Source organism: Labrus mixtus, chromosome 7, assembly GCF_963584025.1.
Source record: "Labrus mixtus chromosome 7, fLabMix1.1, whole genome shotgun sequence".
In the NCBI taxonomy this organism is placed as follows: domain Eukaryota; kingdom Metazoa; phylum Chordata; class Actinopteri; order Labriformes; family Labridae; genus Labrus; species Labrus mixtus.
The window spans coordinates 15,510,361-15,535,557 of record NC_083618.1 but is presented as its reverse complement, the minus strand read 5'-3'; the positions used below and the strand labels follow the sequence as shown (position 1 = coordinate 15,535,557).

Below are 25,197 nucleotides of genomic sequence, written 5' to 3'. Positions count from 1 at the left end.
AACCGCATAAGAACAGTGTGTGTGGGATTTAGTGACATCTAGTGGTGAGGTAGCACACTGCAACCAGAGCTGACAACCACTCCCCCTCACCATCCTCTTACAAGTGTGTAGGAGAGCTTGCGATGACCACAATACTTGTGAAAAATGCAAAAAGCCCGCTCTAGAGACAGAATTTCTAAGTTTTAAGCTACTGTGGAGAAACATGGCAACCTCCTAATGAAAGGCTTCTGATACATCTAGAAGGTGTGTACAATTTATTGCTAAAATGTCAAGACATTCATTTGAAAGTAGGTTCATATTTTTAACAATGTAGCCCAATGGACTGTTGCTATCAACCACTCTTGTAAAAAAGGAAACAAAATATTTATGACTTAGGTAAAGGTAACACATTGAAAAATCTAATTAGTCCTCACTGAAGTCACTTAAGTCCTTCCGGCTTGAGATGGTGGTTAAATCCGGAAGCAGGGAGCCTACACACCGGCAACCGCTGCTAACCGCGGCTAGACAAAGAAAACAGAACAACCCTAAACATTTCCAAGTTCAAACGTGTTTATCTACTTGAAACTAACTAAATAATATAGAATGCTTCATTATAAGTTGTCATGTTGAAAGCAGTGGTGGTAAGCTATTTTCATTACAGCGTTTCAGATATTTTGAAGCCAGTTAAATTAGTGAGAATAGGGGCGGGGCATAAGGTATGTTTGGCGCGCGATATCAGAAAGGTGTGTTTGATTTATGTTACAGACAGGAGATGGAAGTCATGTGTTTAATGAAAGCTAGTACTGAACTCACTCTCACCTTGTTTTACAGTCCTCTGCATAGACAAAAAAAATACAGAATACAATTCGGATAAGATGAGTAAAATGATATGAAATGGAAATTGTCAAGTCCCATTAAAATATTCTCTTTCGTTTACAAGGCTTAGGCCTTAATGTTCTTTGCTAGCTAGCCTCGGATTGTATCCATTGATTGATTCTTGTAATCAGTACTGTAGAATATCGAGTTGAATGTCAGATTTTCCTTAAAATGCAAATACAAACGAGCAAACAGACCAAAGTGGTAGTTATCTGACTGATCCTTCCTTAAAACAAGAGTGTTCTTGTTGAAATGTAACATTCATACCAAACAAAACACAAATCATTTTGCATTACATCATATTTTATTAAGACTCAACTCGTACTAATTCAATGTTAATCAATAAAAATGTTCTGTAAAACAAAGTAAGCTCAAACTTGTGCTGATGTTAAATGGCTGGTAATATATCTGAAGAGACAACAGGTAGGCATGGATAGTTTTAAAGAACACTGAATGTAATAAAACAAACTGGATACTTTTTTTTTGGCAAAGTCTAGACCTCTAGTTATCAGCATGTTGTGATAAGTAGATTTGATATGATTTGGTTCACGTCAGAAGCTGTGTTTAGTGACAAGTTAGAAAGAAACCACAGCATTTCTCACAGCCTTTGTCGATGGAGCCATACAACAAACAGAAACCTTACTTTGACACTGATGCAGTGACAATGAAAACAGTTCTAGTCTGTGTACCATATGGAAAACTAAACAATCTGAAAAGGTTTTAACAAATTAAGCTGCTTTACAGTTCCCATCATTGAACACCATGAACAAATTAACAACACTCAAATCGATTCGGGCACATCTAAGCTTACTAGCTTATAGTGAGACCTTCAGGTTTATGTGACATGATGACAGACACAATAGTTCACTCTTTTTAAATAACATACAGAAAAGTAAATACTCTTTGTAAACTCTAACATTTTTTTAATAGTCCAGGCTGAGGTTTCTGTTAATTAATTTGGTTATCTGTCTTAACGAAATACCAAGCAATTAAAAACTGACATCTGTGGAAAAAAGATCGTCCATTCATAACAGCGTAAACCGAAAACACCATTCAAAAATAGATTTATACACAAGGCGAACCAATTTATTCTAACGCAATCTAAGACAAAAATACTCTTTCAGTTCTTATTTGTTAGAGGGGATTTACTGACTAGTTTGCAGTGTTGCTTTACTAGACTAAATTGAACCACGAGGCGTTACAATGATTTAGTCCAGCACCCGGTACAATCTGACATGGAGCCTGCCACTAGAGACAAGCTGCAGAAAACTCTCCTCAGTTAAAGGGCTTAGAATGATACACCCGACAACATTTTGAGTTAATTTCAAAAAGACATCCAAGGTGGAATATGCTTTCACCTCGTAAACGCCTTTGTGTACCTAGTTTTAAGGACAAGAGAAAGTGTATGTGTATCTAAAAATCTACATGTGACATTAATTAAGACAGTTTACAGCATTAAGACTCATCTGTGTAGCGTACGAGAATATCTGTTTAGACACTAATCAAGTCACAGAGTGTGAAAAAAAGAGCAGTTGGTCGTCGTTGTCTGATGAACTGACATGTTGGTACAGAAATGGTATTAAGACAACTGAGGACGACCTACAATAGAAAATAAAATAGTTTCTTCAGCTCTAAAAAAAAACCTGTCAAATTTGATTGTTTATTTACCTCAAAGTGGAGGCCATGTTTTTACAAGAATATATTGATGAATGACTGCGAAGGTACAAAAAGATTGGGTTTCCCAGATTTTAGTGGAAAAAGGAAAGTTTTGTGTCTTCAACCACATTTCACTGCAATGATATTTCCCCCTCTCCGTGCATGCTTCTGGCCAGCCAGCTTTCTGCCACCTGGCTGCTAAGCCCCCCCTGACTCTTTATTGGCTTTCCTAATGGTCGTGGAAGCCTGGCATGGGGAAGGGCCTGGCAAAAGCTTCAACGCGATGCCGCAGGTCGGCAATGCGAGCCACTGTCTCTGGGTCCTGAAGAAGGAAGTTCTTGAAGTCCTGAAGCTTTCCTGGGGAAGACAACAGAGAAGAGAAGGGGATGCTTTAACTTTCCTTATTCATGTTCCTTGGGCTTTTTTTATAGCCTTTATTTTGACAGGACCGGTATAGAGATGAGAGTATAGACCTGGTGGATGACATGCACCAAACAGCATAAGGATCAGGACTTGAACCTGTGACCAGTGCGAAGGGGATTGAGCTCCACCGAGCTATACCGACAACCTGATTAGCTTGGTTTTTGCTTTCTCTCATGTTTCAGTATCTAACAATTTAACATTCCTACAATCCAATTATGTAACATACATCATGTTGTTTATTTTTTGTCTTTTATTTAATACACATTATTAAAGTACAGTTTAAAAATATTAAACAAAAAAGGTGAGGCACAACTTATTTTTATACCCATCTCCCTTCTTACAGTACCTGTCTTTTTCTTTACATCCAAGGCGATCTTGAAGCCCTCATCCATGAACTCCACAACTTTCACAAAGTCACCTTCTTTGAACTGTCTGGAGGTCAAGGCAGGGGCACCTGGGACAGCAAGAAACAAAACAAAATGTAAACATGCAGTTTAGATGAACCAGGTGAGGAAATGTTTATATGAAAGTAGCTTATAGAAACTCAATAAAGATTTAATATTGAGTAGTTTAGTATTGGAACATTAATCTGTCAGTAGCTGCTAGATGTTTAGATCAACATTTTAATTTCCCACTCAGCTAATGACTGATATTTACCTGTTTTCATTTTTACAGGTCCAACTGTCTAATCATTTTTTTTTCCTATTAGGGGGCATATGGTCTTTGGAAGAAAAGAGAAAACGCACCCTGCAGCTTTTTGACATTTCAGTAATGAATCTACACAGCTGTGTCATAACTACATCAATGCTTATGGGTCACTAAGGTGTAGTTCAAATCTCAACATATTCATAAACAATTTAAAAGAAAATGAGTGCAGTACTCGGTTGTGCAGATGAAGTAGTACCTTGCCTTAAGACAATGCTAAATGTGGCAGAGGAGATGTGGAGCTTGTGAACTTCCTGAGAGATGATTAAAAAGCCAAACAAGCTTAATTAATCATGATGTGCTGAGTGCTTGTGGCTTAACTAGTAGCTGACTAATTTCCATATGCAGAGCTACATTTGGAAAAGCTAGTAAAAACCAATTAAGTGAAGAGCATGTGGTGTTTTTATAATGTTCTGATCATGCTCTCAATAATTAGGACAAGACCTTGTCTCAGTCAGGTTATATGTCATGTAATTAGGGCTGAATGATATATTGTTTTACTATTGAAATAGCGACATGCGCATGTGCAGTAGTCACATTGCAGGAGGTGTGATGCCAAGTATTCAACCAAAGGCACGTCATGCTGCCACTTCCCTGCTGTTTGATACAAACTGAAACCACCAGTTCACTTGTTTTTCACAACTTATATACAAATACTTATAACAATAAAAGTCTGACATCCCCTTCAGTGATCTCAGAACTGACCGTTGTGCATGCAGTCTGTTTTTCTCCTGCATGTAGAGAGCAGATATAAAGAAGACGCTGCTGCTGTCACAGACACACAGGCATGACGCTTGAGGCAGACGCTCATTAACAGGATTTAAAATGTGAATATTCCCACTACCATATATCTGCTTGTTAATGCTGTGGCCGTATTTATGGACCGTTAACAGAGCGGATGTGCAGCTGATTGTTTACTTTTAGCAGCTACACCTGAAGCACACACTGAAGTGTTTTGTGAGTCAGAGGCAGCACAAGATGGTGAGCTTTCATTCCATCAGAAGATCCAATCAGTGTGCTCGTCATGCAAACTAAACACGACTTTGAACATCGTTAAAATGGTTGATGACATACAAGTAACACAATAAAGTTTATGAAGTAACGTGTCGCTCCACATGTTGTCTCTACTTCTCCATGTGTGTATCAGAGTCGCTTTCAGAGGGCTGCAACCAGTGTGTGATCAAAGCAGGAGGAGATTTAGATTGGAAATCAGAAAATGACTTGTGTGATTGTTTTATCTAAATTTAAAAAAAATTATATTTTTTATCTCCAAAATTGCAGAAACAAAAAATATTGCATTGTCAGTTTTTACCATGAATGTGTAGCCCAACGTGAAATGTAAAGTTTCCTCACCCAGCCGGAGGCCACCAGGAGTCAGGGCACTCTTGTCCCCGGGGCAGGTGTTCTTATTGGCAGTGATTGACACGAGCTCCAGCACCCTCTCCGCACGAGCCCCATCAATGCCCTTAGGCCGGAGGTCCACCAGGACCAGGTGGTTATCGGTCCCCCCTAAAAGATTCAGCATAAGTTTAACTTCTAAAGAAAAGTAAACGTCTTGGTATTTAGACCCATACTTCAGTTTACAGCTTTTACTCAGACTCAACTTTTCAACATGAGGTCACCTTACTACATGTATGCAGTTTCTGTAAGGGCCATTTAAGTGTCAGGCCTCTAATCCTGCCCATCTTCATCTTTCTAGTACATTTGTCCATGTTTATCAGAACAACAGCTTCATGTTACTCTGCGACACTTTTACATTCTTATTCACTTTATTTAAGGAGACAAAAGTACAATGTACTGATGTGGATTTAAACTGCAGGAAAACATGTGTGTTTAAAACACCATAAAAAGGCCAGAGCAAAAAACAGGCAGCATCATGCTTAAAACCACTGACCATAGGATTGTCTTTGGATAAGCACGTCATAAAACTCTTCTTCAAACATCCAGAAATATCCCTGTGAAACACTGACTTAACAAATGGAATTATTTGTTCTGATCAAACTGTGCTCATGTCTAGTTGCTTGACCCATTTAATCAGCTAGGGCAGCTTTTATAACAGAAAGACCTTTACAATTGCACCAAAAACTACATCCTCCCAAATCACTTCTATCAAATCCACTTTAAAGCAGATTCACTAAGTGAAAGTTGTAACCTTCATAAGTTTTAGCACAACTGTTGTAGAAGACTGCATTTGTTTATAAAAAAGAAGATTTAGTGTAAATTACTTCTCTCAAAAGTTACATACTCGAGAACGTCAAATTTAATAGTATAATAATCCTAATTGATTAGATAGTACATAGCAGAGTGTGAAAATACAATACAGCCACTTTCGTCTTTATTTCTTTCTTTGAGACTGTCTATAACAGGATTGAAAAAAGAAAGCATGCACACTGTGCAGTGTAAGCACAGGAAAAGTGCATGTTTTTAGGGTATCAATTGAAGGCTATACATCATAAAAGAGCTGAGGCCAGAAAATGTAATGAAGTACAAGACTCAAACATCTGCTCACAACCAGAAAGTGACCACTTTAATCTTGTTTTTTTATTTTCTTGACTGACAGGACAGTCACACTGACATTAGGCTATTTGCACATCATGAATTTAAATGCTTTTCTGCTTTTATTCTGTTGTGCAATTTGCATTTTGTGACAGGACGTTTCTCTTCATTGACTGTGTGGCCGTGTGGTGTGATGTGTTTTTTTTTCTTCATTGTTTTTTTCCCCAGCCGTTTGCTGAGCCAGCGTCTCACAGAGAATCAAAAGAAGATTGCTTAAATATAAGTTTGATTACCTGATACCAGGGTGTAGCCTTTGCTGAGGAGAGCTGTAGCCATGGATTTAGAGTTTTTAAGTACTTGGTTGATATATTCCTTGAACATGGGAGACTGGGCCTGGACACACAAACACACACATATTAAAGATAGAAAGGTTGAGTGACATAAATTTACTTAAGTCAGAGTACGTGTCTTAAAAAGTAATTATCAAGACACCATAGAACCACAGAATTTTTATGTATTTGTCTAACTGAAGAGTCTGCATCCAGTGAGAAACGTTTTTAATACTTTCAACTTATAACTTTAACAATTTCCTTGAAAGGAAAAACATTATTTGGTCCAGTGTTGACCGCTGATGGACAAAGTACAGTAAGAGTCACAGCAGATATTTTTCTTCTATTGTGCAGATGAGACATTTCATTCCAGGCAACACAATGAGAAGTGTCCTACAGTATTTAGAATATTCCCCCAGAGAGCATACAGCAGCCTGTGCTAGAGCATCTCAGCAGTAAGATTTTGTTTCACTGTTAAATTTGATTCCCCAGTTATCACCTCCTTATTTGGAAATCAAAAACCAGAGTAATAAAGTGTTACATCATTGCACTTCAATGTGTGTTGTGTACTGTCCTGACCTGTCTCAGTGCCACAGCCACACCGGCAATGGCGTGGTTATGAGGTCCACCCTGCAGGGAGGGGAAGACAGAGAAGTTGACCTTGTCCTCCAGGTCGTACATGACTTCCTTGCCCTTCTTGTCCACTGAACGAACACCTTTGCGGTAAAAGATGAGGCCAGCCCTGGACAGGAAAGAAATAATTGGCATACAAAGTTTTGATTGACCATTTTTATATAAAACCCAGATAGATTCCAGTCTTAGTAATTGAGTTTTCCCCTCAAGTGTCACCACAACACCACAAAATACAACTTCTACTTAAATATGACAAATAATTTCCATGACACTGAAAAGGTCTGTGATAAAGAGAATTTAAAATGCTTTGCCACGAGGATGCCTCTTAGAATGCTCTTCAGCGCAATACAGAAAAGTGAAGTGCTACTATTGAGACTGTATCAAAATCTCTCATGTTCTTACCTGGCTCCTCTCAGGGATTTGTGTGTGGTGGTGGTAACCAGGTCAGCATATTCAAAGGGAGAGGGGACGGCTTTTCCTGCCACCAGACCACTGATATGGGCCATATCAGCTAGCATGTAGGCCTTAATGTCGGTGCAGAGCTAAGAGTAAAAACAGGACAGAATGAATAAAAACAACATTTAGAATTGTATTTATTTCCATTGGGGGATAGCAATTGATGTAAAATTATATTAAACTCGAATTTGCTGTCATATGGGTTTAAGATTGAAAATACTGACATCCCTCTTTGATATCTGTGAAATGAAGTGCAGTCATCACTTATTATAGTGTGACATGTACTAGGAAAGATGTTTATGTGCTGTTTTCAGCTTAATTTGAATACTTAAATCCATGCAGGACAAACAGTGTAGGAATGATAGTCCTCTCCTCCTTTCAGGTCAAAGAGTTATTAGTTAAAGCTGGAATAAAAGTTTGATCAAGTGATTATAGATTTGTTTGCAAAACCACTGCACTCAAACTTATGTCATCAGTCTTCAGGATACTTCTTATGTACTTCTCACTTGTTTCAGTGAGTTACTGCCAACAGGTCAATTACCAATTAAGTGTTTTGTTAGGATGGGGTGGGGTCCTAAACAGCAAACTCAGTATGGATACACTCAAACTCCCATTAGACTGAAAGTCAAAACTGAGACATAGATTCAAGTTTAAGTGTTGTGCTGTGTTGTGTTGTGCAACCCAGGGAGAAGGTCTACACTGTCTAAAGACGTCACCTTACTTTGTTTGCATACATGTACCCTCAATATAGAGAGTGTTCTTAATGTTAGTATAAAGGCAATATGCATGTTTAACCTGCCTCATCAGTGACCATACTGTGTAGTGTAATCTGTGCCACAGTGCTGTGAATATAAAGAAATGTGAGATATAATCTCTTGGTGCTCATATATTAACATTTTCCCCTAGAGTTAAGATTTGATGAGTACCTCTACATTTGTTAGCAGTATCTTCACTTTCAGAGGTTAGATATTTCAGAACAGAGCTGTTGTTATTAAACTCTGTCTACAGAGGCTTGTTACACTGCAGTGTAATTCAATAAATCCTCTGTCTCTAGCCAGCATTTATCGAAAAGGCACAAACAAAAAATAGCTTGCTAACATTCAAATGAGCTGCTGGCGAATGATGAGAGCAGTAAGCAATCTTTTTAGTGCTCCAATTAATATGCATTATCATGACAATACCCCTTCCTCTCATATCTAAACTGGATCAGCACATGTTTATTAGATTAAAAGCCAGGATAGATGGCAGGGTTACTGGAGGGGGTAAAGAACACAACGGGGTGATCTGCGCTAGCTGATGAACAGCGATAGTGAAACAGATTTCAGATAGAAAAAAAGAAACATGCTCCAATCTAGGTAACACAACAGTGAAATTCTGGAGAGGAGCCTGGGCCAGTAGAGTTTGCCATAAAACAGTGAACAGTTCTGTAGAGACATGCCAGGGGGAAAAGATGGCCCCACTTCAGGCCTAGTGGCTAAGTAGTTATGGTGCTTAATAAAATCACAGCTCTGTAATGGTGGGACACTCCATCTGATGGTGTAAGCTAAAGTGGAGCTCTGCAACAAAGGGAGGCAGTCATGGAGTGAATGAAGTGAACCAGCGGGTGGGTATAACAAAACAGATAAAGGGGCCTCTTGTGCACTGTCAAAGAGAGCAGTGAAGTGTTCTGTTAAAAGTTGCTGTGTACTAGTGAGTCAGTATGTTTAGTTTGTTTGAGTGGACAAGGGAGGAAGAAAGCATCTGTGTCATTGAGTTCAAGTGTGAAAGACCCTAGAAAACCAGTTTGAGTTGGAAACGCTCAAGTTCAAAAGGGAATGTTGGGTATTTAAAGCAAAAAGATCTCCGACAGGGGAAAAAAAAAAATCAGATCTGGTCAGGAGTGATCCTGGCTAGGTCTTACTTACAACCAAGAGAAACAGGTGTGTGTGACAGTTCAATGGAAAAGGTTGAACGAGTTTTGAATTAGAGAAGGAAACTGTTCTGACCTTCCTAATGCATGAGCAGAAAACAAACAGGTAGCAGGAGAGGAAGAGTGAAACACAGACAAACACACAGACAGAAAGAAAGACGGGATGAAAGCTCAGTGAGTTTTGAACACAGAGAGAGTTTTTCATGCACCTTCTTGATGCGGTCGTAGTCAATGAGGCGGGCATAGGCGCTGGTGCCAGCGATGATGAGCTTGGGCCGGAACAGCTTGGCCGTCATTTCCATCTGGTCGTAGTCTATGAGTCCTGTTGCAGTCTGCAAAGAGACGGAGAGGGAGACAGATTGAACAGAGTAGAAAGAGGTAGAGGAGGAGGGGGAGGAGAGAAGTGGAGAATGAATAAATGAGAATATAAGAGGGAGAGTCAGGGTCAGGGGGAGGGGAACAAGGAACATGAAAGAATGAAAAAAAGTTGTTAGATATCTTGAGGATCAAGAGCAAACATATCAACACGGAAGAGAGATGTTTTTTCCATTTGAAAATCATTTGATGCTGCTGCATTTGAGGTACTCCAGCTACCTTAAAAGGGGAAGGAATTTATCTAAGAGAGGCATATGAACATATAATCTCAAGGAAGATTGAGAAATTGCACTAATGCACCCTACTTATCCTAATTCAACCTTTCTGACATCTACTCAACTGGTGAAGATGCTCAACAGATGAGATCAGACTTTCCTGCTCTTTACAATAAGATGAGCAATTTCATAAACATGTTGAACAATCCATTGGGTAGGGGGGGGGGGGGATGTACTTCAGAGACATGGGAAATGGAGTCAGACTGGGCCTGCAAAATGACCAGTGCGTTTTTGAGCCTGATTCTCCATGTTTAGCTTTCTACTCCTGCTGCAAGCATCAGAGGGGAGAGACAACAGGGGGAGGAGAAAGAGAGTGGGATAGAGCAGAATAACAAAGTGAGGGACAGAAAGGATGGGAGAATAAGCAGGAGACATTGAGGAAAAAGGAGAGAAGAAAGGAGGATGGAGAGCTTTATTTAGACAACCTGATAATCTCCCATCTCCAGAGCACATCTATGGATGCCCCCTCACTCCATCAAGCTGCTCATTGTGAAGACAGAGCCAGTGGTGCTGGCCAGCCTGTCGATTTCCCATTATCTCTCTCGCAGAGGGGTCCTGCCTGCCCATACATCAGCAGGTCTGGACATGCAGACGCTCATGGCTATCCATCAGCCGCTTCCAAAAGTACCACATGACTATGACCCCAGAAATGAAATACTGCACACCAAAAACTGATGCACTGATCATATCTACATGCTAACTTAAATACATGCTTGTTGAATCTGAGTGAGGGGCCCGTGTAGCACATATCTCAATTCTGGTGGAAAACATTTTATGGGTTATACTTTGCTAATTTTACTGTATGGTTGCATTGAGAGTAACAAGGTCCCTCTCTTTTTTGAGTTGCACACTGAATCCCTAACCACAAACACTTTGTCATCCTTTGGGGTTTCACAAGAGAAAACAGGATTTCTCACAATGCCTCAGATATTCGTTTTCATTTAATTCAAAATTCTAACATCGGATTTATAGTTTGATATATATATGTTTATGTTAATGTCATGCAGCATGTTATGGCCTGTTCAAATGGGATTACTGAACTGTAATTAAACAGTTTTTAAGTACAGATTCATTGATAAAATTACAGTTATAAAAACTCAGTGTATAAAAATGTCCAGTGTGTTTCTACACCAATTATTCACTGACAGGATTATAAATAAGCTCATTTATTGTACGGACATTTTTGGCCCTGTGGTACAGCTACAAACTAGTATTCATATTTTTATTTTTCTCTTATTGACTTTTAAAGTGAATTCAGTTTAAAAGGAAGGTACAAAATGCTCTGTAAAAAAATGCTGTACAATATGTAAATATTGTCTTTAGATAATGGCAGGATTTCTTTACAGTTTTGGAGTGGAACGCAATTCTTTGTATCAGACATATGAAGACTACAGACCTTACACACCAGCATTGCAACTGAACTGGTCCATGTGGTTATCAGTTTTAGATATCAACTTTGTGAGAAACTTATGTACATCTCTGAACATTACAAAATGTTATTATTGGAGTCCTTTCATCTGACTTTGTAAGTATGACTAAACTTCCATCTGCCTAACTGTTTTTTTTATAACAATACAACATGTTCTAACATCTGTTGTCCCATTTCCACAGATTTTACTGTTGAAACTGCTTCTCACCATGACACAAAAAGCTGTTTAGGAGAGGACAGTCCATAACTTGTTAGTTGATATCAGATGCTCTCTACTTACATTTAGTTTGTAGGGCATGGACTCAAAATAGATTGAGGTCGCTGAGATCCTCTTCACATCAGACATGTAGCCATGGGTCAGACTGAGGTGACAACAAACAAAATATAAACAGACTTAAAAACAGCCTTTTCAGTTAAAGAAATGTGCAGGAAAAACTCATATCACACGAGTGTTGACCGATATGTAACTGGGTCAGCTTTAAAAAGTGTTAGGGGAAGAGAAGATAAGTGACATATTGAGGACTAAGAATAGAAAGAAAGCAGCAGTGATTACTGACTGTCCTCCATCGGGCAGGTCCAGGCCCATGATGCGGTCGTGGGGGTTCAGCACAGCGGTGTAGACGGCAAAGTTAGCGGGGGAACCAGAGTACGGCTGGACATTCACTCCCCACAGAGCAGGGTCCAGGTCGAAGGCCTCAAGGGCTCGCTTCTGACACAGCAGCTCGATTTGGTCGACCACTTCGGCTCCACCATAGTATCTGAGGGCAGGGGTAAAAGAAACACAGCATAAGGTCATTTGCTAGAAGACACAAAACTACTGCAAATAACACAGAAAAGGGTAAAATGTCAGTCACCAGAGTTGGAGCTGAGTGACATTTTAACACCTCTGAAATTGGGAACAATTTTGTTTGCAAATAGTTGCTTTGTCAATGTTCAGCAGTTAGAGAAAAAATATGTTCATTTGGAGTTCTGTCTCGGTTTACTCTTAAATACTTTAGTTTTCTTCACCATCAAACCCCTAAGGAAAATAGTTGACTGTTTGGTTGATAAATGTTCTGCTATGTTCACAAGCTGTGGGTTTTTGATGGAAACATCTACCAGCTGTGGCTGAAAATGAAACAGGTTTAAGAGTGAGCCAAATCCATAAAAAGTAATTTAAAAGTAATTTAAAGTGACTACTTACATGTTGTCACATTCTAATTTGACGCATTTTTTATTCTAAAACTTTAAGTTATAGCTGCTTTACAATAATTTAATATCATTTATCAATGCATTTATAAATCATAGATATGCAACAAAGAGCCCTGTTGATCAAAAAATGAAGAGTAATCAAGACAAATGTTAACTGGAAACAACCGCAGCAGGTCTGGGACATCTCAGGTGAAAATGCTCAACAAACCTTTTCAGCGTAATTACAGATGAAGGAGCAACAGATGGCCTCTGAACAAACCACTCATTGAACGAGATCACCCTTTTGTTTCATTACATTAAAGTGTAAAACAGCTGATGAGTAGGATGAAGGAGGGGGGGGGGGGATAGCACATTCAGTTGGAGGGAGATTTATGGTAGGCTTGTATTCCAGGAATCAAAGGGATCAAATGAGAAACATGTAAAACATGTCAGCTCTCTGTTTGCTGCAGATAACTGTGAATTATCCAAGGGAAATAACAGAAATAAGGAAACTGAACACAGTAAATGTTCAACTGTTAGCCTTTGCACTAAATTCTTCCAGTGTTACCCCTCAGGTAACTTCTTCTGAAAGGCAGAGCTGTGTGATTGTTTGCCGTGCGGTTGGCATCTACTATCAGAGGGCAGACAGGATAACGCCAGACAAATCTGTGAGTGTCTACAGTATGTGTGCATTTGTGTAACAAATATCCTACAGCAGTGAATATCAGCAGAGTTAATAAGCTGGGTGGGACTGAATAAACACCCTCACCTTCTCCCTGGGTAGCCTTCAGAGTATTTGTTGTTTAGACAGGAACCCTGAGCCTCCAGAGCTGCTCGACTGCAGAAATTCTGTGGTGAGAACACACACACACACACACACACACACACACACACACACACACACACACAAACACACACACCCTTGGATCAATGGCTCGAGTGGACAGAAGGGACAAGGACTGCAAATTAAAGTCTGTTAAGTGATAGTGAGAAATCCCCCCTCCAGCTAAAGGCAATCATTACAGTATTGAACCTCTGGACTTCCATAGACTAACACTCTGCACTTCACAATGCTGATTGCCTCACTGCTGGAAGATACAAGATAATGCAAGAAACTTTTCTGCACATCCTTGGAAAAATAGGTGTGGCCTTTTTTTTGTTTGCAAAACATTTTTGGAAGTAAACTTTGCTGCAAAATTGTACTTTTATCCCCCAAAGTTCTCTTTCTTGTCATGTATGTGGCCCCTTTTTTCTTCTTCTAATGAATTACAATCCTACTCTGGGATTTCTACTACAATTGCCTCAACCGCATGAATAATCAGTGAGTTTATCAATCTTTTTTATCAAGCCTACAAATAAACTCTGCTTGACTACTAGTACATAACTACTATTACTCAAACTGAGAAACTGACAATGCTCATAAGGAAGTTTATCACATTGATGATCCAGTAATAAGGTTGGACAGAAAAACCCCACAGTTCTCCACTCTCTTCTTTAGTGGTGTGTGTGTGTTTGTGTGTGTGTGTGTGTGTGTGTGTGTGTGTGTGTGGTTATGCTAATGATTCACCTAGAAGCCAAAAGGAGATAAAAATATAACAGCTCTCTGCTGCGTATGTCATGCAGAAGATTTGTGAATATAGTAGAAAATGAAATGCATTTACGTCTCATCGTCTTTAAGTGAGAGGAGCGGCGTCTGTATGTTTGTTGAATTATGTAGAAAACATGTCTTTTCATTCAAGGAATGCCTCCCTAAGCTGTAGAGTGATGTGCCTTGCTGAGAGTACGTTGGGGAGGAGGCAGGATGAAGATATCAGCTTTATCTCGCACTAGAGCGGTCAGGCTTTGTGTAGAGAGGGGGCCGATATACTCCACTGAACAACTACTGTGGTGAAGAAAAACAGGAGAGGAGAGAAAGAGCAGAACAAGATAAAACCCTGTCTGCTCTTTTGAATAGTGAAGATTTTTGAGGGAGGAGAAACACAGACTTCCTGAATGATCCTGTAAACACTAGGGGTGTGATTATACACTGATCTTGAGATGAGAATATGCACAATATCAGGTACAAAATAAAGAGATGACACACTATTTTAACCCTTTTTTTTTTCTTTAGACACATGAATTGATATGTAGTATTTTATTTGAATGAAAGTGACAAAATGCAAAACAAAGCAGGTCCGTTTTGGAATGTTTTAGCAAGTAATCATCTTGTAATGAATGTCATCGTTACATATTTTTCTATCTTGTTTGTTTCTGTCGCAGTTTATTGTTTCCTCTGGGTACCCAAAATGCTACCACTAGTTATAATTCTACTCCTTAGCTATCCATGACTCAAATTGTGCACTTTAAAATGCATTTTGATAAAGTGTCTAATCCTCCTTTTCTTCACTATATACTCATTGTTACAATTCAGTTCGATAAAGCTGAACTCTTTTTTTTATTTAAAAAATGCTATATATGTGCTATGTATATTTGTGTATGCTGGTGTAAGCTGATTGATGTTACACGACGCAGCTACAAGATAGCTGCATGATGAATACAGACCAGATGTGTCTTAGTGCATGTATAGGCCACGAAGATGTACATATTAAATGCTGGATTCTTTTCACTGGGACTCTGCACAGGGTTTTAGAAGCAGTAAATTTTTTTTAAAACATGGTGATACCTTACATTTTCTACCAATCCTCGGATCATGTTCAACCGGACAGTGAGAGGTTATACAAACGGACCACAGATCAGCTGTGATCTCCTTAAAAGAGGCGAGGGCATCTCTCATGGTCTAGGTAGCGCTACATCTAAACAAGAAATACTGTCATGTTTTAATATCACAAGAGACACCCCTAGTAAACACTGAACTGTTATTGCTTAGAGAAACTATATCCTGTTGTGACCATTTTAATAATTAAAAGCCAAGTGTGAATCACTTTGTATAAATTTGCTCTTTAAAATTACAACACTTATCAGAGTTCATATCTCTTTCAACATTTGTATGTTGAAGCCAGAAAGTCAGTGATCTTGGCCTAGCAGACAGGTAACATAAAACACATCAAATGTGCTGCTATACAATGCAACATGCATAGCAAACGTGCAACAGCAGGATGATTTAGGAAAGAAATTAGTAGTTAATAAATCCATATTTTCAGGTTATGAATTTAGAATGCAAACCTTTAATCACTTGTTGTAATGGACATGCTGTACATTGTGTTTTTATCTACACCAGGGGGCCCTGATCAACTCTTATAATACCTTTTCTGCCAATGCTAGTAGCAGTAAAAATTAAAAACAAAAAACAGAAAAGACTCCATGAAGCAAGCAGGTCTATTCATTCTTCCAATTTGTCAGAAGACTAATCAGAGGTGATGAGGCATTCTCATCTCCCTGCACTGCCAACGTACAGGGGACATGCTGCCAGCTCCTCCAGGCATTGAATAAGTGTTTCAATTGGCTTTCTTTAGAAATGAGTCAAAAGGCGTGAAATATATAACTGTACTGAAGATGACAATGATTTTCTTTTTCCATCACAATGCCTTAAGAATGAAAAGTCTTCTTCCCGTTACTTCAAAGTAACAGCCAGCACGTCTCAATGCCAACTTTAACATCAGGATGTTAAAGTTTGTTTTCTAAATAATCATGGACTATTAACTAAAAACATCTTGAGTTTATTTTTCTCTTTCACTGAGCTGCACACAAAAGCTATCCTGGCATTTCAGATAAGTTTATCACCGGACTTAAGAGCTGAAGAAGGTGATAAACTGTTTTAAGTAGACATGAAATAGGCTACAGTGTTTAGGCATATAACATAAATTGTGATCAACTTTGACAGTTTATTTGGGTGCTTTCTTCTCTTAGACCTCTATTTTTATATCTAACGTTTCAATGAACACCCTTACTAGGCCAATGAGTGGCCAGGAAGTGTTCAATAAAAAAGCCACATTGTAAAACACAAAGTCAAAAAATAAAAAAACATCTTTTGTATCTGTGAAATATGTTTTACCTCTGAAGCAATGAGCTCCAATCCACGGCACTGCCTGTCCTTCTCCTTTAGCAGCAGATCCCACATCTCAGGGTCGTCCTGAGCCAGACTCTCGTGGCCTGTCCATGGTCGATCTTCATCCACTGCACGGGTAGCAGCATGGGACTGCTGCCCACGTACACTGAGACGAACTGGGGCTCGCTGGCACAATGGCTGTGGGCAGAAGAGAAGTGGCAAAGATGATGAGACATCGTGAGAAAATGGTTCACTTCAACACAACGTCACTGCAGAAAACTCTGTCTGAGGTCGTGGCGATAGATAGGGGAGTGAAAGGCAGGGAAACTATCGATACACAATATATGGCCCACGATAAAAATAACATCACGATACAACAAATATTTAATCAATTATATATTGCAAGACAATTATATACGTAATACCATGACAACTGTTTAACATAAGAATATTAAACGCCAGTTAAACGTAAAGTGACGGTAATAATTTACTACTAAATGGAGTCAATTTCACCTCTTACCGTGCTTCTTCTCCTAACCTCTTTTTACCTCTGATATTATTCTACCAATGTTATCCCATTGTTTTCTTTTCCTCATCTTTGGCCGATTAACTTCAGTTCACGTTACCCTTATTCAAGTCATAAGCACCACCGTGAGGAGTTATGAAGTAATGAGATGGTGAGTCAAACTACCAGTGAAAACTTTAGTTTTGTTTCTAAAATCATAATTAAAATATTGATATTTGGCACAAGCGATTTGATAATTGTATCACACCAGTTAGGGCCTTACAGACATTTGTTCCACCCCTAATTTTTATCACTACCAAGTTTTAGCAATGTAATCAAAACTGCAACATCACACATCAAATAACAATACAGAGAGTGTCAAGTTGTGTTGCAGCTAAATCAATATTTTCTTTTTATGAGGTTGTATCAAGGGGGGTTAACTTTAAGCACATGTATCATTTTTTGAGTTAAAAAAACAAAAAAAACAAACATATCTTCATAATGTATTTGATTATTTTACATATTTGTGGCAGCACTCAGAAGATTTCTCCTATATAAATTAGGAGACATTGCAGGGCTCTTTCTACAGTCCAAGGGTTAGCCTGGTATAATTAAAAACTGGCGTGTTTGCATGATATCAATAATCAGCATGGTTGTTCAGAAATGCGTCAATCAGCACTTCTACAAACTGAGGGACTGACTTTTACAGCCTCAGTGTACCAAAGGAGGCATGTAGAGAAACGATTCAGCACTTCCTGCTTATCTAATCTGGACTGGAGCTGGCGAGGTCTCATGCTGCTGCTGCAATGCCTGATCATGTGTGTATGGAGTCTACACAATTTTCTGTCTTTTTTTTTTCTAGTTTAAACAAGTATCCTACAGCTCAGCCAACTGGGTTTAATGCTGGGTTTTTTCCAAGTCAATGGTTCTCGAAAAATGTTTGGAATAATTTACCAACTTTGATATAAATATTTCAATCAATCAAATACACACTGAGCAGTACAAAATCTTTCAGGCAAAAAATATTTAAAAAAATACAATAGAGTTGTGCAGTCAGTATCTGATTTACTTAACAATCTTGTAACTTCTCTAAAAATTAGAATTATTTATTGCTTATCTGTAATGAATCATTTGTAATGGCTTACTAGCTTCAATCACTCACTACTCTTTGATTGCACTTTGGATGTCGATATGTGATGTGTGTGTTTGTGTGTGGTTTGTTTTTGTGCTGTGCTGTAATTCATGTGAGCTGTGTGTGCACTGATGCTTTTTAACATGACTTAAGTTCCTAACCGATAAATAAAGTTATGTGAATTGAATAAAGCACAAAGCCTAGGGGGATTTCATACAAATATTCAAATGTCTGTATTTTATAGGCATTTTAACTTGTTTTTCTAAAAAGTTTCATAAATAAGAATGATTGTTTTTGATTCGTCTGATATTCTGTTGGCTTGGGGCAGAGGTGAATAACTTAGCAGACAAACATGTCCTTGTACATGATAGTGATTGTTGCGTCAGTTGAATGATAATAGCAGTAAACGAATGCACTGAAAAGGGAATAATACATTTAAAATATGGTTTATCGAACATATATTTTGTATTCAGATTTGTATAGTGTTACTGTTGTAGTTATCATATTGTTGTATATGTGACAGATTATTTTACCACCAAAATTATTGTTTAGCTGTGCAAACAAAACATGATTTGAGATTATAATATACATAAACACTTGTCATCAAACGACTTCCACTATGTTGGATAACACTGAGGTAAAAAAAAAATCCTTTACAGGTTGATTACACTCATAACAAATGTGGTCTCCCCCATCATTTAATCAACAATATGATGATTACTCAGTGTTGAGATCAATCCCACCACTGCCTACCTATAGTTATCATTTGTACAGGTGTGCTGGGGTGTGAGGGACAACCTCCCTTTTAATAGCATCATTAAAAAGCAATTAACACAATACTTAGAACTGGTTGAGGACACCCACATGAAATAAACGCAATTTACGCCATCTCCATGTGGTGTAGAAAATATTTTGGCTCTTAATCTTTTGTTGTATATTTATTGCACTGTAAATCTAGCAACAATACCAACTCTGTATTTTTTGACACATTGTAAGACAAACTTCAAACGATTTTAACCATGGACGTAAATACCAGTAATAAAAACGGTTCAACTGGGGAATCTTCTTAACAATGCCAAAATAGTCTTATAATGCAACATCCATAGTAAAAAAAACTAAATGACAGTTAAAGAGAAGTCTATATCCTGGGGAAACAGCCTACAGATAGTTTATCTACTCCATCGTTGGCCCACCCTCTCTACTCCGCCTCTTCATCTGCTCCCTGGGGTGGCAAGAGGGGACAGGGGTGCATACTAGGGGAGGCGTTTGGCACATTAATAACGGATTTCTAAGAGTCTCTACTCTGACCCTCTGTCACCGATGGCAGTGGAGATTGTGGAAAAGAGGATAGGGCCCCCCCTCTGGGTTCTGGAGTAGATGAAGGCCTGGGGAGACAGGTTGGGCTGCCTCTGAGGACACGTTTCACGCAGAGAAATCACACGGGTCATTAAATCTTGACGGGAACTGTCCTTTGCTGTCTGCATTTCTGCTGGGACACACCAGTGCCATGGAAAACTGTGGCAGAAAACCCACCACAAGCCAAGACTGCTGTGGTTATAGCGCTACTGACGACTCCAAAACAGACAAGGGTGCCTATTCCCCCTCCTCTTGCTCCTCCTTCTCTTCCTCGCCTTCACCTTTATCCTTGCTTTCCTTTTTCCATCCTCATCCTGTCACAGTCATGTCAACCTTTGTGACATAATGGCTAACATGCTCAGAATAGTAGCACACAAGTCTCATTTTATTAGTCTGTAATGTTATGGATAATATCATTACCATGTTGTCCAAACAAGGACATCACAGGCTTAACATAAAATTCACAGGTGGGTCCCTGTGGTCCCCTGCTCCGCTTTCCTGCCTCATTTGTCAGCATTGATCATTAAGGGAGATTAATTAATAAACACAAGGTAAACTGATCCAAGAAAGTTAGAGCCAAGATACAAGCACCAAATATGTCACAGCAGGACTATTTTTAGGCGACAGATGACGCTGTTGTTTGAAGGTGAACTTGATGAAAACCCTGCTGTGAGAAAAAGGGGCGGATGGGCCACATCAACACGCACTCAAAATAATGGCAGAGTCACAGATGCACTGGATCTGCGTGACAATGATAAGGTAAATGTTGGCAGTTTACCTTTCCCGTCAAACATCTGTGTCCAAAGACCAAGAGCACAGAAGAACAAAGGGGAAGAAAAAAAATCATTTCATTAATCCTTGTTCTGTATTATTTTTGCCCATTTCCTGCAGCAGCTCCTGAGGCGAGTCAATTTTACAGATGACTGCTGTCCATCAGTAGCTGTACCAAACAACAATCAACCCAGTAACAGAAGAAAACAGAGGGGACTAAGAAGAGGTACTGCAGAAAAAACAGATACATAAGGTTAGAGAGAAGAAGTGTCAACAGGGCAGTAGCATCCTTCAGTCTGACACACAGTTGCCTCTTTCCCTGTCACTGACTAATAGCAGGGCTGTCCGTTACAAATTGCCCTGTGATTCCGTCTGGATAACACTAGACTGAGAACTCTGGATGGGGTGAAGAGGCGTGAAGGGACGGATGGAGGCAGAGTCCAGAGCAACTCCACTGTATTCGGGTCAAAGGGTTGTCAGAGTGACAATCATAGACTTAAGCAATGACTGCAACAAAGCCCATCTTCAAGAGGTGTAGGCAGTGGAATGATACATTTATGTTGAAATCTTTCCACACCAGCGCTTCTGATCAAGATGGTGATAGTGAAAAAAGTCTAAGCTGGGCTTTCTGATGCCACAAGGCATCCATGTGCAAGCTGTGTGGACTAGGTCTGAGTATTGGCAATGACCTCACAATAGTGGTGGGCGATATAACGATCTTGATCGTGAAGGATTTTAACGTTCTGACGATCTGCCAAAGCAGAGAGATCGTAGAACCGGGCTAATGTGTTTACTCAATCATGCTGCAGTTTATGCTCCGACACAGACTCGTCTCACCCCCTCCTTTTTTGCTCCGCAGTGGTGAAAACGAAAACGATACTTAAAAGTAAAGTCCGCAAAAACAACTCCATCCCGGTTATATGCAACTGTTCTGATATTTTTTTCAAACTAACACACCGTGAGCAACAGTTAACTTATCTGTATAGTTTGCACAGTTAAGTTTACATCTCTGATAGCGACACAAGAAAGCATTTAACGAGCCGGAGAGACGTTAACAGTCTGCAGAGAGACAGACAGGGCGGAGCTCAGACAGTCAGTGATGAGAGATATAACCCCGGTGTTTAAAATGTTGCTGTCTGTGTTTTCTGCTCTGTCTCGGTTTCTGAAAGTTACTATCAAAATTCTCCACCCGAATCCCCGAATTTATAGGGATTATGCTAAACGACGTTACACGTTGTGTGCAGCGGCAGGCAGGTGAGAGTGAGTAACCATGGTGACTGTCTGTCTGTCAATCAACGATATCCCGCCCCCTCTATGAATTAAACTGTTCTGTCAGTAAAACTTATTTTGATCATGTGTCACAGAATGAACACATTCTGTTTTATGTTTAATTATATATAAACAAAACTAAAGTTAGTCCAATGATGTCATAAAAAAACAACAAAGCCTATGAACAAATGCTGCAGAGCCTGTATGAAGCTACAGCTGTAGGAACTCTGCAGGGCTAAATAGAACAGAAACACAAGAACTCGAAGTCTACATGTTCTTAAATGAATGCATCACTGCGTGAAAATGCTCCTGATGAACATAAAAAGAGGACACATAACTAAATCATAATTTCAAAGTGGTGAGGAAAACCTTCAAATTGTTCATAAATATTGATCAAATTTAGGGAAAGACATTTCTGTTTCTAAAGATGTTCTGGGTGAGACCTCCTACAAAGATTTTTTTCAAATAGATTAAACTTGTCAGCTCAGTTTTTGTGCATTTAAAAACATTATACAGGGAACTAAGTTTGGTTGAACTGGTCAGTAACTTACAAATTTGTCTAAAGATCAGTATGAAAAAAATTGTGATAAAATCATGATCGTGATTGTGCAAAAAAAAGACGTGATATGATATTTTTCCCATATCGCCCACTTCTACCTCACGATATAGGTAGGTACCACAATTCATGGGTTAGGATAAATGCTTTGCAATACTTTAAAAGTGGTGCTGAGAACAAAGCTTTGCTGCGTTAATGAGATTTTTCAATTTATTAGAACATGAGGGTTTCTAAACTTCAAAATGAAACTAGTATAGGTAAACCATATTTGGTTACCCCAGCCACAAAAACATAAGCCCTGCTTTTTTGGCAGTTGTGTATGTGCCTTCTGGTGTTCCTGCAGCCAGCCTCAAACGGACACTCAAGGAACTGCAGGATTTTGCACTTCTCCATTGGCTTAATTTTTCAAGACCGGAGGTTGTCGGTTGTTGTTCACACATGCATCTCATAGTTTGAGACTATCCCTGTTGGGCAAGATGGGGGTTGAGGGGTCTCCTGAGGCAAGAAATTACGTAAAAAGAACCATGTGAAAGTGGCTGACGAAGCAACAGAGTCCACTATACAATGCTATAATTAGAATATTTAGCTTTATATCAAATGGTATGTGTAGTTTGACAGAATCCCAACATCAAAAAAGAGAAGATCATGCTGTAGAACAAAAACGTAATGAAGCATCCTCATAACATGCAGAGAGATTGCAGGTCGTGGACCGATTGCATGGGATGAATGTCAACACCTCCTCCAACCCGCGTGAGGTGAATTTTCCTGATTATAACCTGCTGCTTTCTCCCATCAGCTAATTCAGACTTTCTGAGGAAAAAGTACAAGGGGGCTGGCAGGAGAAACTCCATATAAAGTCAGAGTGAAAAATTATGTTGTTTGCGCTCACGCATGCAGCTCAGTCCAAAAACTTCAGGAGTCTTTCAGGAGTTTTGTGCAAGTGCAAACAAGACTTCGCTCTCACAGGTCCTATGCGGTCACAGCATGACTTAACCCAAAGAAAGATGGAGTCATGTGAGTTGCTTAATAGGTCAATGAAGATGCACACTTACACAATTACCCGATTAGAACCAATTGGAACCACATGCATGCATGTGAACCAGTCCGTACAGTATTAAAGTTCAAACAAACCGACAGTGACTTCTAAAACTAGGTCTGAATACATGCCACATAATTTTGGCACATACTTGCAATAGCCTAGTTGTTTCTGAACTACTGCATGAAATTCACATCATCTTAAAAGTGGGTCACTTCATGAAGTTCAAAATTAGGCTATTAATATCCTTCAATCATGTTTTTTTCTCTCCGACACCTCCATCACTCTGATGTCTCTTCTATTTAAACAACATGACTTGATAAAAGACTGTCAAATTATAAAACTTTAAACGAACTAACTCGTCAATTAGATCACTGGCTGACCAATTTGTCACAAAAACATGTGATTCAAGAGAGCTTCAGTTACTACAGAAAAATCAGGAAATTAAAATTCCCTGTGAAATGTGAGGTTGTTACTTACAGTGATGTTCCTCATTTATATATATTTTTTCCATTTTCCTGCGTACATTTTTAAATAAGGTTTTTTTTTTTTTTTAACACTTTTAGTGATTCTTTTAATTTGACAATCAATGTTGTGTACTAATGATTAACAAACCTACTATGGACGACATCAGTGTTATGTTACCCTGATTTTGTTTTAAGTTGTATACAGATGAGTTAATTATGTTCATTGTGGTCACTGCTAATTGTAATACAATTAATATGTTTTATACTAAAAATTGTTAAAAAAAAAAAAAGTTGTCCAACGAGATTTAAGCTTTACCATTTGTTTAAGGCAAGCTTATTTATAACGCACATTTCAGCAACAAGAAAATTCTGCTTAAAATGTGTGCTGCTTAACATTTGTTTAAATGAAGTGTACCTCATAAACTGAGTAGTAAGTGTATATGTATGACATTTGATAACTATCTAGTTCAGATACAACATAAAGATAGGATTAGAATCATATCAGGACAATAACATTTGCCCATACAGCTTCACCAGAGTAATAAATACTCCAACTTTCAACTGTCTGCTGACTGCTATACAGACTTATATGTTACATTGTTATCTCAAAGCAAGAGGTTAATATTTGCTTGGACCTTCAGCCTCATTTTGTACTTTGAACGTTATTAGGGGCTGGACCCTCACCTAGTACACAGATCATTGTATAATACTTTTGTTGGACTTTTAACTTGACTTCAAGTCACCCCTGTGTGTTCAAAACAATGAGTGCCGAATAACTATAAAATAGTTTAACAAAAGTACAAACATTTATTTCATCATACTGTATTCATATAAAGTAGAGATTTAGCTGAATAGCGGTGGACAGAGGAGCATGTTGACTCGTGTTATTTCCTGCACTCCTCCACATGATGAAACTGAGCAGTCGCTGTTGCATCATTATGTGAACACAGGAGCAGCTATGTAACATTGGCAGCTAGCCTGCTAGCTTAACAGCTAACAAACTAGTATTTCAAAATACATTATCGACAGGACAGAAAATCCCGTAAACGAGAAATAAACTCTTGTTAAGTGAAAACTGCACATTTCACGAAAGCCGAGGGCAACTTTAATCTCCACGCGACTATACATTGGTTGTGGGCAACACTGGCGTTAAGCTAGCTCACAGTTCCCCCTGTACATAAACGCCAGGTAAATCACGCAAATCATGAGAGAATATGTGACACAAAAACTGCGCTTTATCATAAACTTACCCGTGTCAGTTGTCTCAAAGCGAAGGAAAGCATGTTTCCAGTTGTCAGGCCACAGGGAGAAGCAGCACAGCCAGGCGACACACACGGCTGCCAGGCTCCGGAAAGGCTGTTTGAAGTTGATGGAAACGGCTGGTTACGTGAAACCCACCGCAAGGGTTG

General features: G+C 39.0%; 1 protein-coding gene across 1 annotated transcript; it reads right to left on the bottom strand.

The window, feature by feature from the left end:
- Window positions 1-1,137: 1,137 nt before the first annotated feature.
- On the bottom strand, window positions 1,138-25,197 carry shmt2 (serine hydroxymethyltransferase 2 (mitochondrial)). The gene is made up of 12 exons (XM_061043256.1): window positions 25,039-25,197; window positions 16,703-16,894; window positions 13,481-13,560; window positions 12,099-12,299; window positions 11,822-11,903; window positions 9,672-9,794; window positions 7,500-7,639; window positions 7,044-7,206; window positions 6,429-6,528; window positions 4,993-5,148; window positions 3,281-3,388; window positions 1,138-2,868 (listed from the first exon to the last, which is right to left on the bottom strand). The coding sequence occupies exons 1-12, from the start codon at window positions 25,069-25,071 to the stop codon at window positions 2,741-2,743; spliced, it is 1,506 nt and encodes a 501-aa protein (XP_060899239.1). The 5' UTR covers window positions 25,072-25,197; the 3' UTR covers window positions 1,138-2,740.